This window comes from Ascoidea rubescens (assembly GCF_001661345.1).
Source record: "Ascoidea rubescens DSM 1968 unplaced genomic scaffold ASCRUscaffold_18, whole genome shotgun sequence".
Taxonomy (NCBI): domain Eukaryota; kingdom Fungi; phylum Ascomycota; class Saccharomycetes; order Ascoideales; family Ascoideaceae; genus Ascoidea; species Ascoidea rubescens.
In genome coordinates this window covers 128,812-142,605 of record NW_017962930.1, presented here as the reverse complement: position 1 = coordinate 142,605, position 13,794 = coordinate 128,812, and the positions used below count along the sequence as shown (strand labels likewise).

Sequence of the window (13,794 nt, the reverse complement as noted above, 5' to 3'; positions counted from 1 at the left end):
CTTCTATCCCTCTTCTATCCCTCTTCTGATTGCGATTTGTTTGTTAATGCATTGGCCTTTAGTTTTTTGACAGAAATCTTCCCATATTTGTGTATGCACATAAAGTTTATTTCCAGATCTTGCAGCCAAAAAAGACCCTCCCACACTGCTGGTCACACATGCCTCAGATCTCGAAACCTTATTTTGACAGCAATTAACTAATGAGCAATGATCGAAAAATGTCCCTTGCTTTAGTTTTTATCACCAGCTAGATGATTGACTGATTGACTGACTGACTGTTCTTGGTTTAAATTGTATTATATATATTTATTAGCCCATTTGTACCAAATGGATCTATATAATATCAACCCACTCGATTCTAACCACTTTCCACTGTTTTCGAAATCGCTCACTCTCCAATCAAATGAGTTTACTTCTTTACTACCTTCAACCAAAAAAGTCAATGAACAAAGGAAAAGGAGAGGTTCCTTGCCAACATTGACAAACTTTCCTCTATTTCAGTCTAATGATTTGAACATTTTAAATAATAATTACCAAAATAATAAATACCACGACAATTGTCATGATAATTGTAATGATAATTGTCATGAAAGTTACCAGGAAAATTATCATGAAACCCATCATGAAACCCATCATGAAACCCATCATGACAATCATCGTAAAAATCATCATAACAATCATCACGATGATTGCTCAATTCCAAATGAAACCTCCCTCTTGGGCTCAATATCTGCTGGTGGGAGAAATCAACTAAATACTATTAAAAATCTAAATGATTTTAAAAATTATATCAATTTAAATTTGTCGAGATTTCAAAACATAAACGAAATGAGACCCAAAAGATTAATTGGAAATAAAACCTCCCACCAATTAATTAATTGGTCAATTTTTGAAAAAGATAATGAAAAAATCAATCAGATCAAAAATAAAAACTTGAAAAAATATTACATCCATCAAAATAAATTGATTAATAAATATTTAATTGTCGATAAGATTTTAGATTCTGGTCTTCAAATTTCAATGCTCAATCACTATGCCAGTGATAGATCTGAAATTGACAATTTAAATTATAATCTAAACTATAATTCTGTTAATTCTGTTAATTCTGTTAATTCTCTCCACTCTTCCAAATCTGTTCAGTTCAGATCAAGAGGATTGTCAAGTAGAAAAAACAAAGTTCCAGCAGATATTGATTTAGAAATCAGCTCAATTTTAGGAAATTCATACCAAGAAAATTCAACTGCTATATTGCTTGCAATTTTGGTTAATTATATTATTAACATTGTACTTTTAATAGGCAAGATATTTGTAACAGTTTTAACTTCTTCTTTGTCTATTACTGCATCATTAGTCGACTCATGTCTAGATTTTCTTTCAACAACTATTATTTATATTACAAATAAATTATCGACATCATCGGATTGGAAATCCAGAATAAAATACCCAATTGGAAGAGCAAGATTAGAGCCCATTGGTGTCTTGGTTTTCTCAATAATAATTATAATCTCATTTTTAGAGGTTATCAGAGAATCTCTTGTTAGCTTGTTTAATAATAAGAATAAAAATCCAATTGAAATCGGAAAATCATCAGTTTTAATCATGGGATCAACAATTCTAATTAAATTTTTATGTTGGTTATATTGTAAAAGTATCAAATCCTCTTCAATTGAGGCATTGACACAAGATGCAATGACCGATGTAATATTTAACAGTTTTTCACTACTCATGCCATTAATTGGCTCCAAGTTAAATATTTGGTGGGTGGATCCAATTTCTGCCTTATTTTTAAGTGTTTACATTGTAATCGCCTGGTCACTAACAGCATTGAACCACATTAACAATTTAACTGGATCAAAAGCATCTAAATTCGATGAATTCCAGATACTATATCTAGTTTTAAGATTTGCAGACACCATTGAAAGAATAACCAAGATCAACTGCTATCATGTTGGCGATAATATCAATGTGGAAATCGATATTATGCTAAATCCAGACCTAAATTTAAAAGATAGCCATGACATTGGAGAAGCAGTCCAGTATGCGATAGAAACATTGCCAACGATTGAGCGATGTTTTGTGCATTTGGACTATCGAGCTGGAAACTACGATGGCCATATAAACAAAAGTTTGAGATTTTAATAAAATACCCTTTGAAATTAGCAAATCTCTGTATAATTCAACCTTTTCAAGCAAATAAAAGACTAAGGTGTCGAATTGTCAAAATATTTGTTTATTTATTTATTTTTTTTTCTATGACCACAGAACCAGCCTAAAAGGACATATATAGAGACACCATTTCCCAACCAATAAAGCGAACTTGTTAACTCCCAAAGAGATCTCGAGTTCGAATCTCGGATAGATCAGTTCTGCCTCTTTTTATCTTTTTTTTCTGGCTCCAGAGCTTGGAGGAATTGTTTATTCAGACCTATATACAGTTATCGACAAAGCAAACCACTCCATTGCATCACATCTTAGAGAAAAAATTCTTCTGTTTGATGTTTTCAATGTTTTTTTTTCTGATTATTTTCTTTTTGTATTTAATTGGATTAGAGGCTAGAATTTCTGCCTGAGCCTTTTGATCAAGCAACTTCCACAACCAGTCTGGATATTCACTATCTTCTTTTGCAATAGGCTCGCTGCTGGCTTTCTTATAAACCTTCAAGTTCAATGGCGTTCCAGCCTTGCAATACGAAACTGCTTGTGGTTGGGCCTGTTCGGCTGGAGCATCAGCTGGAGCTGGAGCTTCATTGAAAGCACTGATGCCACTTGAGAAAGATCTGGCGTTCAAAGCCACTAGTGTCTGGAACCTGCCTAAGACTATACCCTTGGGCATTAATGCAACACTCGACTTAAACATGTCTTGCTGTGTATTAGTGTATCTAGATAAACTATTGAACTGGGGAACAAGCCTCTGCTGATGTTTAGCAGTCTGGAGCTGTTTCGACTGTAAAAAGTAAAAGCAGAAAATTAAACAAATGCCACACAAACACAGTCGAATGCGGCAACAAAATACCGTATCTAGTAATTCTGGTCCTATGTTATAAAATGCTAAAAACTACTTAACTACCTCTTAATAAATCTTTGAATTTGGAATTAAAATCTTTCTTTTGATTTTTTGGGGATTTTGAGTTATGTCCTTTCAATATGGTCTCTGCTATTTTTGCATCAAGAAATTTGTCAGCTCCTAGCCTTTGGAATTTCTCATCGTCTATTTTGGTGTCATCCTCCTTAGCTGAAGCTATATCTGTCAAATCGTTCAACGCTTTCACCTTAATTTTGGATAAATCAAGCCTTTTTGTGTTTACCCCAGCTTTATTTTCACGAGTGTATTTTGTGGGGCTACTGAGCAACAGATCCACTTTTAATCTGGTTGGAATAGCCCTTCGAAAATTTGACGGAAGCCCTTTAAATGGCGATGATGTTGGTATTGGAGATGGGTGAAACTCTTTAAATTTACTTTTATCAATTTTTCCAATTTTTGGTGTTTTGGCCTTCTTTGTTGATGTTTCCTTATCTGTAGAATTCCGCTTGTTTTTGATTGGAGATGATATTTCCGGTTTTGAATTTTTTTTATTCGCTTTATTTATTGTATTTGGAAAACTAATGGGTTTCTTTGAAATTTTTTGAATTTTTGTAAATATCTTTTTATCTCCTTTAGAATCTGCTAACTGGTTTTCTAGTTTTTCATTCATTTTATCATTGAATTTGGGAAGAGGATACTTATCCAATTTAATTTTTAACTTATTAGGCGACACTTCAACAGAATTATTGGCTTTAGAATTTTCACAATCAACAAACAGCATATAAAAATTTTTCAACATCTTTTCATTGGCTTTTTCTGCTACAATTCTTGAAACATCACTTAAAGCCATGTTCTCATTAAAGCTTAAAAAGTGGTTCTGTTCTTTTAAACTGCTTTCATTACCATCATTTAATTCTAATTCAAAAGTTTTATTGCTAATTTTGTTTTTAGATTTTTCACTTAATGTGTCTTCCATCAAATTGTCACTCGAAAATGAGTCGGAAAACGATATATCAATATCATTCGAACTATCATCATTTTTACCCAGATTTAAACCTTTGCTTGGACTATCGAGGTTTTTATTCAATACATTTACATCCGGTGCCTTCTGAGGAGAAGAGGAATAAAATGGCAAAGAAAAGGTAGAGTAGTTTAAATAATCAAGTCGAGTATCTGCAAAGGGCATTGCATTTATAAAATTTTGAGGATTTCTCATCTGCCTGCTTTTGTTTTCAAGTTGTTTTTTCTTTAGATTTAAATTAGATTGAAGATTATTTATTGGAAGTGGGCTTTTTGTGTTTAAAGTATCAACTTTTTTTTTACTTTTATTGAGAACTTCTTTTTTTATTGGAGATGATTTTTTAGCTTTTTCTTTAGTGCGTAGTTTTTTAGTTAAAGTAGTGTCGGAACCAATTGTATTAGTTTTTTGTTTCGTTTTGGCAGAAGGCTCAACTGACTTTTCATGAGTTGTAGTCTTGGACTCTATTTTTGTGGATTTTGCCCTGGTCAATCTTTTTGGTGCTTTAATTTTGTCAATTGATTTTTCTTGAGAGGAAACATCAATTGAAATATCATTATTCCTTTCAGTTATCTGATTATCACTCATACTTTTTTTCATATTCTTAGTTTTTGTATTATTTACGGTTTTTTTATTATTGGTAATTTTTTTTGTTGTTTTAGGCTTATTTATTTTCTTAGCCATTTCGATATTAATATTTTCTTTGGTGGTTTTAGTATGATCATTATTCGCTATCTTTTTGGTATTTTTGCTTTGCTCAAGGTTTTTGATATCATTGTAGGTATTAGGTTTTGATGGTTTTTCAATCTCTTTTTCTTTTTTAATCTTATTTTCTCTTTCAATCTTGTTTTCTTTTTCGGCCTTATTTTCCTTTTCTAAATTTTCAATATTATTAGTATTATTAGTATTATTGATATTATTATTGATATTATTTTTGGTATTATTTTTCTTGGTTTTCTGATTTATATTGTTTTGCTTTAGATCTTTAGTATTATCAATTTTTTTTTCTATATTATTAATGTTTTTTTCAGGTTGATTTTGAGTTAAACTTCGGACAGATTTATCATTCTTTTTAGGAATAATTTCTTTTAAAGAACTAGTTAGATTATCCATTTTATTTTTCTCATTTGGGTTTTCTGGAATTGAGATTTTTTCTAAATTATTCGATTTATTTGATTCATTTTTGATTGTATCCTTTTGGTGTAAAGATTTTAGTTTTGAGTTTGAAAGATCATTTGCAATAGATAATGCTGAATTGTCTCTTGATGAGATCTTTTTAATAAAAATGGGAGAATCGTCAGATTTTTTTTGTTTTTTATTTCTTGAAATTGAATTATTAATATTATGCAGTGATTTATTTTCAAATTCAACATTATTTGAAAAAGAAACCAATTTTTTCTGGTTTGATGCAGGTAATAACAGCTTTGATTGGTTATTTGGAACTGCAGCGTTTTCATTCAAGTAGTCTTGAAGTAGATTTGATGAATTTTTTGGCAGTTCAGATGAGTCTGTTTTCTCTTCAGATGAGTCTGTTATCTTTTCAGATGAATCTGTTATCTTTTCAGATGAATCTGTTATCTTTTCAGATGAATCTGTTACTTGCTCGAAATATTTTCTTTTCAATGACAAATTTGATTCGTTCGGCCCATTAGTGTTGGGAGAAGGCTGAATAGATCTAGGATCGATGGATTGTAGCTCATTATTCAAAATGATCTGGATTATATTATTATTGCCAAAGATTTGATTTACACTATAATCAGGATCGATGTCATTGGATTGAACATCTCTCACAGTGTGGATTGAAAATTCCTTATCACTGGGGTATAATTTAAAGAATCTTTCTCTGATTTCGAATATTAGCCGCAACACAGAATTGTATGAGTTGGTTAGGTGAAGAAACTTTCTGTAAACTTTTATACTAGAATCAGGCCAATGAGAAATAGCAGGCCTCTGACGATTAGCCACTGATAGAAGATGGTTTTTTCCTGAAGGAAGAAGTGCATTGTAAAGATGGACCAGAGAATGGTTATAGGAGCTCTTTTGAATGGAGTCGTTGAGGCTCGATGATATCTGCTGAGGATCGGAGAAAGCATTGGAAGGAATGACAATTACCTGTAGCCTGAACATAAGCGCCAAATCAGTACTGGTGGTTAATCAGTGGTTGAGAGAGAATCTCTTCATCGAGTATTATATATCTATTCAACAACCATCCAGAAACAAAACAAAACTGCCTCCAAAATTTCAGCGGATAGCACCGCACAGCTGGTCTCAATCGAATTTCGTTCACGAGCATGCACGGACCGGTCAACGGATCGGCTTTAGCTAATCACTGAGTTAATCATCGCATTATGGTCTCTCCATCAGCATCTGCAGAGCTCTGACCAGGAATATCGCCATGCTCATTGTCCTTGCTGTCCAGCTGCTCCCCTGTGTTGTAGCTGCTTCCCACAAATAGCTTGGTGGCCAAATCGATCCCATCGTTTATGTTGGTGAAGAAAAACCTGCCTTTTCGATACTCATCAATTACATTGTCATTAGGGTAGCTACCAAGCTGCTTATATTTTCTGATTTCGCTGGGATTATACTTCATTATTTTGCACAAATCTTTGTTGGAAAATTCCTGCTCTGGAAACTCATCTTCACTAAAATAATCACATAAATTTATATTCGGATCGACTTGGTAATAAGGTAGAGCATAATAACTAAAGTAGTGCTCTTCACGAGGACCTTTGACAAAATGTCTCAATGCTTTCGGTTCAGTAGGTGGCTTTGTAATAACACTGCTTCTTCTGGTGTATTGTGAACGATTCAATTTCTGATTTGAAATTGGAGCTTTTCGAGGCCCAACGCTTCTTGAGATTACTGGTTTTTCAATTTTATTATTCACTGCAACACCTTTTCCATTATCTTTTTCATTCAATAATTTTTTTTTTTTATTTTTTCGCCATTCTACCTCATTTCTTTTAGCATCATCTACATTCATAACAACTTTCTTTGATTGCCTATTGTCGTTTTCCATCACAGAGATTTTGTTGTTTTGAGCTCTTTCAACACTACTCACCACGTATTTGCCCTTCCCGACTACTTTTTTTACTTCAAAAGAAACAATATTCTTTGATGACTCTCCAACAGTCCCATTTTTTCTACTTGCCCCATGATCTTGAATACCAGTAATTTGTTCTTTTTTTCTTTGCCCTATTTTGTCTACTTTTATCCCAAATTCATTTTCATTTATTCTGCTTATTTCTTCTATTTTCTCTGATATATTTTTCTTTAATTCGGATACTTTTTTTTCTTTTATTTCTACTTGTTTTGTTTTCCTTAACTCTATTTCATTCTTAGAAAGTAGTATTGATGGAGAGAGTGTTATTTTATCATTTTTGATTATTTTTTCCGTTTCTTGAACTTGAACTTCTTGAGCTTCTTGGTCTTTTTGGCTTTTTAAAAGTTCTTGATCCTTTTGACCTCTTAGAAGCTCTTGATTGTCTTGAAATGTTTGCACTTTTTGAACTTCTTGATTTCTTAAAATTTCTTCTATAAGTGAAATTCCACGCTTATTACTTTTATTATTTATAAAAGCTGCTGGTTTAACTATCTCTTTCTTTGGTTTTTCTATTTTCTCTATTTTCTCTTCACTTTCAGTCTTGAAGTTTAAATTAGAATCTTCAAAGTGATAATTTAGACGATTAATATCATTAATATCATTATTATCACTACCATGGTTTTTATTATCATTTCTATTTTTATTACTTTCACTTTCACTTTCACTTTGATTTTCACTTTCACTTTGATTTTCACTTTCACTTTCATTTCCTGATTCTTCACTTTCAGAAAATTCACTTTCAACATCAATATCATCAATAATCGCCTCAATGTCTATTTTTGTTTTATTAGTCTTGGAAGGATGCTCAATTATCTCTAAAACATCCTCATCTAAATCTGATTCATTATTTTCTTCATTTGATTCTAACACTTTTGGGAATAGCCCATCTAAATCATCAGTTAAAAATGCAATTAATTTGTTATTTGCTTGTTTGAAATCTTTTAAAATTAATAATGCATCATTTGATGAAATCCATGCTCCATTTAAATCTTTTTGGTTTGTTTTATTGGTAAAAATATAATTCACATCTTTTAATGTTATAAAAAAATCTAGATAATATAAAATATTTTCAACTTGTAATTGTGGATCACTTGTTTTCTTATTTAATTTACTTATTGAATCAAAGACTATATATTGTATAAATTTTGTACCATTAACAAACCCATCGGAATATCTTCTATTAATAACAAATTGTCTTGTTGATTTTAAATTATCTTTGACTTTTCCAATGAATCTTAAAGTGATCATATTTCTTGATGGCTTTGATATACTTGCAGTTAATTTAAAACGAACTTTTACTTTTAATAAAAGTTCTATTGGGCATTTAAACTCAATTGGAAAATTTTTAAAAAAATCATGACTTTTAGAGAGTTTTTGATAGAATCTATAAGAGACAGGAACTGATTTTGATTGATTAGGATCGTCCTCTAGTAATAATAAATAACCAATGTCTTTTAATAAATCAAATTTTGTAGCAAACTCAATTGCTATTTTTAAAGTTATCCATACACCAGATAAAACAGTTTTATCATTACAATAATTTAACTGATTTGAAGCTTCAGCTTTTCTTATGACCTCTCTTCTGATTTTTCTATAACCCTGATTATACTTGGCCTCAAAAACATAACATAACTGATTTAAATTGATAATACAACAATCATCTTCATTTTCGCCTGAATCAACGATTTTTCTTAGCAATCGAATTGATTCGAAAAACATTTCAAAACATTTAGTGCCACAATAAGAGGTTACAAAAACACGTTTAAACAGCAAAAAATGCGAAAGATTATCATAAATTTCATATTTTTTCGCTAATACAACCGAATTCTTTAAGGATAAAAATGAATTTGGACTCTTCTTTTCAGCCTTAAGAGGAAAGTATTTTGACAATGCTTTTTTGAATTCAGGTTTCTGTTTTTCTGGGAGGAAGTTAACAAAACAGGAGGCATTAATCCATGAACCAACTTTTTTTCGAATAAGAGAAACGTCTGATTGTTTAGATTCAATGTGTTTGTTGTAGATATAGACCTCGCTGTTGTATTGATCAGACAAAATTTGAGTTTCAAAGACAATTATATTTTGGTGTTTCGAGGCATTTCTAGAGCCCGGGACAGTGATTGGAGAAACATCTTTTTCCTTCTTCACAGCAGATATGGCACTGTCTGGTTGTGGTCTGTACATTAAGAAGATTGGACAAGATACTACAGGAAAGATGGCTATTTATTCGAGGTGGATGGATATAAACTATTTACAGTAAATGTGGGAACGGGCATGTAAATCAGGGCACTAACTATTTTCGGGTGTTTCAGAAAGGGCTTTTTTGGGCTCACCAACGAACTTGTCTCTGAAGACAGCAATCAAGCTCACAACGATGGTGGAGACAAAGACGACATTGGTCAAGGGGTTGGTGTTCTGTCTTCGTCTGTAGTCGTTGCACTCCCGCAAGTTGACTTTCTTGAGTCTTCTCACCACAGCTCTGCTGGGGTCTCTCTTTTGGTGAGGTTTGAAAGGGATGTCTTCCGGTGGCTCCAACGATGAGTATTTTTGAAAGCCTTCTCTGGGGCCCCAGTTGCCATATGATAGCCAGTACAAGAATTTCTTTTCAGGAATGGTCAAGGTGCTCCATGAGCCCTCTTGCCTGGTGGATAGCTCGCTTTTGACGAAGTTTTGTTCAAACACGTTCAACTTCATGTATAGCTCTGGTTTATTGATAACAGCATTGAAATTCATGTTTTGGGAATTGTTCTCTAGTTCTTCGTCCTGGTTGTCCATCGAAAATGGAGACTGGAAGACATCCTTCACCGACGCCAACCCAATATCTTTATCTGTGTTTGGCCCCAACAGTTTGAACTGGACTTTAGAAGCGTCAGTTATGGGTTGGTTACTGTTTACCAGAGGTGTCTTTTGGGATACATTGTTTTGAAGTTTTGTAAAACCAGAGGTGAATAGCCTGGAGGGTGTTTTGAATTTGAGATTCTTAAGATCCTTGAGACCCTTGAGATTCCTGATTTTGTCTAGCTTGTTGAGTTTATTCATCATCGACCTGGGGCGACAGTGTTCCAATATTCCAATACAAATGGAGAAGTTTTTATTTACCTATTCAAAGAATCAGTTCAATTTTCTTGAGGAAGCTTAAACCGGAAATCGGTTTTCTCCCGTTGAAATTTGAAAATAATTTTTCAGTGTATATTGTTAAAAAAAAAAAATTATATATACATTGACATCTGGAAAAGGTTCAATACTAATAATAAAATACAAATTTTGAACAGTGGATATTGAAGATAATTAATAAAAATGCGTCAAAAAAGAGCCAAGGCATATAGAAAAAACATGCTTGTTTATAACCATACATTCAAATTCAGAGAACCTTATCAAGTCATAATCGACGATCAAGTTATATTGAAAGCCATTAATGCTAAATTTGATTTGGTAAAGGTATTGAAAAAGACGATTCAAGCTGAAATTAAGCCAAGTATGTTTTTTTGTTGTTTTATTCTTATTTCAGTTTAGATTCAAGGGCTGATTGACTAACAGTGATATTATGAAAAAATAGTGATAACTCAATGCTGCATTCAGGTATTATATAGAACCAAAAACCAAGAAGCAATTGAATTAGCCAAAAAATTCGAGAGACGTCGTTGTGGACATCTTCCAAAGGAACCTGAAACTCCTCATAAATGTATACTATCCATTACAAATGTCAATAATAACAACAAATTTCGTTATATTATTGTGACCCAGAACGAAGTATTAAGAAAAGAACTACGAAAAGTTCCTGGTGTGCCACTAATTTATATAAATAAAACAGGAGTACTAGTTATGGAACCACTAAGCGATATGACAGAAAAGGCTCGAAAGATTTATGAAAAAAGCAAATTAAGTGAAGGTTTAAACAATGCCAAAACTGCTGGAATCAGAGAGCAGAAATCCACAGAAGGAGAAGACGATTCCAAGCCAAAGAAAAAAAGAAAAAGAGGACCCAAAGAACCCAATCCACTCAGTATCAAAAAGAAGAAAACGCAGAAACCACCTACGAATGGCACAGCAAAGGATCTTGCTGAGCAGGATACAGAGAAGAAGAAAAGAAAAAGAAAGCACAAAAAAACAAGCAAAAACGAGCCTGCTCTGACACACCAAGATAGCGCAAAGGCAGATAGCTCTGGTGGCTCCAGTGTATAGTTTGTATGTTTTCTAATACAGGTCAAATCGCCATGCTCCTCCATCTCCAGTGCTTCCCACTGTTGGAGCTGTTGATGGAGCAGCATTTCGGTGTTTTTCAGGTTTTTCCGAGTGACGCTCTGTTCCGAAGACACCTTCACTATGTTTTAAAAGGTTCCAGCATCTCAGCAATGGGCAACCAGAGCAAGACCAGCACCAGACCAACGCCAACTGGATGAACTAACAGACTGCCCTGATACGTTTGCCCTGTTCTATTACACTTTTGAAATGTCAAACAAACACAAAGACGAATATACACAAACATATGCCATTCCAGTCAACGGCAAAGAGCAACATCTGGGAAATGTCGCCAATGGCAGTACTAAACACACCAATGAATCCAATAATGAACATGGCGAAACTAGCGAAAATGCAGAGGAGGATCCAATTATAACCATCCATGATATCGAAACTGCCTATAGTATAGAGGATATAAACAATGAGCTAGAATTGCAAGACGAGGAAGATATTCAAAATGAAGAAAACAATATGGGACATTATAACTCAAAATATTTAACCAAAATTTCAAATACGCCATTATTGAAAATTGTTCCACCCTTGAATTTTTGTCCTGTTGAAAGATTTCTTTATAGATCAGGACAGCCAACTTCAATAAATTTCCCATTTTTGAAAGAATTAAAATTGAAAAACATTGTTTGGCTTGCTTCAGAAGACCCAAATGACAATTTTATTGAATTTGCTGAAGATAACAACATAAACCTATACTATGTTGGAATCAACGCCGATGGCTATAATAATAATCCATGGGATGGGCTTAGTGAAACCTCCATTAAAGAAGCCATTGAAATAATCGTGAATAAAAACAACTATCCTTTATTAATTTGTTGTGGAATGGGCAGGCATAGAACTGGTACAGTGATTGGTTGCTTAAGACGATTACAAGGCTGGAATCTTGCCAGTGTTTCTGAAGAATACAGAAGGTTTACTGGCTCAAGAGGTGGAAGAATATTAGTAGAGTTATTGATTGAAAAGTTTGATGTAGACTCGATCAAAATCAACCCCAACCTAGCCCCAGATTGGCTCATGGGTTAGTACTTGTTACTAAATTGTCTTATATAGAAATGAAAATAATGGAAATGTCTAAAAGTAGCAGAAATCAATTCGTTATATCTGAAAAAAACGCTTCCAAAAAGAGCCTTTTATTGGTCAAACTTTTAATGAATCATGATTTACTCAACTTATAAAGTTTGGTTTTATTTCACCTTCTATTTCCCAAAAAAAAAAAAATGTGTAAAATAATAGTTTAATTTAAACACTTTTCATATTATTATTCCCACCTTTTCATGACTCTCCATCCTTGATCTTCTTCTATATAGCAGCTTTTAACAAGAAATGTCCCAAACTAATGAATATAAGCCCAAAAAGTCTGCTTCTCAGCAAATTTCCCTTTTATCTGGTTTCTTAGCTGGTGGGCTTGCTTCTTGTGGAGCTGTAACATTCACTAATCCTATTGAATTAGTGAAAACAAGAATGCAACTTCAAGGTGAATTGCTCAAAAGAGCTCAAGTTAAAACCATTCCATATCATAATCCTGTTCAAGCTTTATACGTGATATACAAAAATGAAGGTCTTCGAGGTCTTCAAAAAGGATTATTTTGTGCTTATATTTATCAAATCGCTCTAAATGGTTGCAGATATGGGCTATATGAACCTATTCGAAAAAACTTTAACCAAATATTTTATCCAAATCAAGATCCACATATTATTCAAAAGGTTCCCATCAATATCCTTTCCGGTGCTTTATCTGGTATGGCTGGAGCTGCTTTAGGTTCTCCATTATATCTTATCAAAACAAGAATGCAATCGTACACAGCTTCTTCTACTATCCAGGTTGGCCAGCAAACTCATTACAATAATTTTTATCAAGGATTAATAAACATTTATAAAAACGAGAATGGAATTAAAGGTTTGTTTAGAGGTGTCGATGCTGCTGTATTTAGAACAGGAGTTGGTTCAGCAGTTCAGTTGCCATCATATTATCTTTTCAAACATAAATTGCTAGATTCAAGATACTTTAATGGTTCAGACTCTTTTGCGCTTCATTTATCAGCGAGTACATTAGCAGGAGTATTAGTTAGTATTGTTATGAATCCATTTGATGTTGTTTTAACCAGAATTTATAACCAAAAGGGAAATTTATATCGAAATCCTATCGATTGTTTTATTAAAACAATAAAAACCGAAGGGTTTGGAGCATTGTATAAAGGATTATTTGCACAAATGTTTAGAATGGCTCCTCATTCAATTTTATGTTTAATATTCATGGAACAAACTATGAGAGCCGCTAAAAAATTAGAAGACTCTTTTAGTATTACGTTTGAAGACAATCAATTTTTTTCATAATGTTCTTATAAATCCAATTCCCATTTTAATTAGATTTTTATTCTAAAACATATATATACTTAATTATAG

The 13,794-nt window shown here is 32.8% G+C and overlaps 9 protein-coding genes across 9 annotated transcripts; 5 read left to right on the top strand and 4 right to left on the bottom strand.

Moving 5' to 3' along the window:
- Positions 1 to 314: 314 nt before the first annotated feature.
- ASCRUDRAFT_77905 (uncharacterized protein) lies at positions 315 to 514 on the top strand (the record flags this gene model as incomplete). The annotated part of the gene is made up of 1 exon (XM_020194055.1): positions 315 to 514. A coding segment is annotated over exon 1 (187 nt), but the record flags the coding sequence as incomplete, so codon positions are not given.
- A 305-nt stretch (positions 515 to 819) lies between these two features.
- On the top strand, positions 820 to 2,118 carry ASCRUDRAFT_17996 (cation diffusion facilitator family transporter; the record flags this gene model as incomplete). Its single annotated transcript, XM_020189515.1, has 2 exons — positions 820 to 1,039; positions 1,154 to 2,118. Coding segments are annotated over 2 exons (1,185 nt in total), but the record flags the coding sequence as incomplete, so codon positions are not given.
- A 183-nt stretch (positions 2,119 to 2,301) lies between these two features.
- Positions 2,302 to 2,958, bottom strand: MRPL37 (mitochondrial 54S ribosomal protein mL54). Its single transcript, XM_020188888.1, has one exon. It carries the CDS (start codon positions 2,855 to 2,857, stop codon positions 2,465 to 2,467), a length of 393 nt encoding a protein of 130 aa, XP_020044735.1. The 5' UTR covers positions 2,858 to 2,958; the 3' UTR covers positions 2,302 to 2,464.
- On the bottom strand, positions 2,959 to 6,273 carry ASCRUDRAFT_120949 (uncharacterized protein). Its single transcript, XM_020188889.1, has one exon. It carries the CDS (start codon positions 6,165 to 6,167, stop codon positions 3,060 to 3,062), a length of 3,108 nt encoding a protein of 1,035 aa, XP_020044734.1. The 5' UTR covers positions 6,168 to 6,273; the 3' UTR covers positions 2,959 to 3,059.
- Positions 6,274 to 6,378: 105 nt separating this feature from the next.
- On the bottom strand, positions 6,379 to 9,324 carry ASCRUDRAFT_72607 (uncharacterized protein; the record flags this gene model as incomplete). Its single annotated transcript, XM_020192097.1, has 1 exon — positions 6,379 to 9,324. One exon carries the CDS (start codon positions 9,322 to 9,324, stop codon positions 6,379 to 6,381), a length of 2,946 nt encoding a protein of 981 aa, XP_020044733.1.
- A 37-nt stretch (positions 9,325 to 9,361) lies between these two features.
- Positions 9,362 to 10,228, bottom strand: ASCRUDRAFT_77904 (uncharacterized protein). Its single transcript, XM_020194054.1, has one exon. It carries the CDS (start codon positions 10,177 to 10,179, stop codon positions 9,430 to 9,432), a length of 750 nt encoding a protein of 249 aa, XP_020044732.1. The 5' UTR covers positions 10,180 to 10,228; the 3' UTR covers positions 9,362 to 9,429.
- Positions 10,229 to 10,437: 209 nt separating this feature from the next.
- Positions 10,438 to 11,322, top strand: UTP23 (rRNA-binding ribosome biosynthesis protein UTP23; the record flags this gene model as incomplete). Its single annotated transcript, XM_020190931.1, has 2 exons — positions 10,438 to 10,615; positions 10,697 to 11,322. 2 exons carry the CDS (start codon positions 10,438 to 10,440, stop codon positions 11,320 to 11,322), a joined length of 804 nt encoding a protein of 267 aa, XP_020044731.1.
- A 528-nt stretch (positions 11,323 to 11,850) lies between these two features.
- Positions 11,851 to 12,414, top strand: OCA1 (putative tyrosine protein phosphatase OCA1; the record flags this gene model as incomplete). The annotated part of the gene is made up of 1 exon (XM_020190933.1): positions 11,851 to 12,414. One exon carries the CDS (start codon positions 11,851 to 11,853, stop codon positions 12,412 to 12,414), a length of 564 nt encoding a protein of 187 aa, XP_020044730.1.
- A 300-nt stretch (positions 12,415 to 12,714) lies between these two features.
- OAC1 (Oac1p) lies at positions 12,715 to 13,725 on the top strand (the record flags this gene model as incomplete). Its single annotated transcript, XM_020194782.1, has 1 exon — positions 12,715 to 13,725. One exon carries the CDS (start codon positions 12,715 to 12,717, stop codon positions 13,723 to 13,725), a length of 1,011 nt encoding a protein of 336 aa, XP_020044729.1.
- Between the last annotated feature and the right edge of the window lie 69 nt (positions 13,726 to 13,794).

Excerpts from the sequence above, each read along its gene's own strand:
- ASCRUDRAFT_77904 (XM_020194054.1), bottom strand. The coding sequence starts at position 10,179 with ATGAATAAACTCAACAAGCTAGACAAAATCAGGAATCTCAAGGGTCTC.
- ASCRUDRAFT_120949 (XM_020188889.1), bottom strand. The coding sequence starts at position 6,167 with ATGTTCAGGCTACAGGTAATTGTCATTCCTTCCAATGCTTTCTCCGAT.
- MRPL37 (XM_020188888.1), bottom strand. The coding sequence starts at position 2,857 with ATGTTTAAGTCGAGTGTTGCATTAATGCCCAAGGGTATAGTCTTAGGC.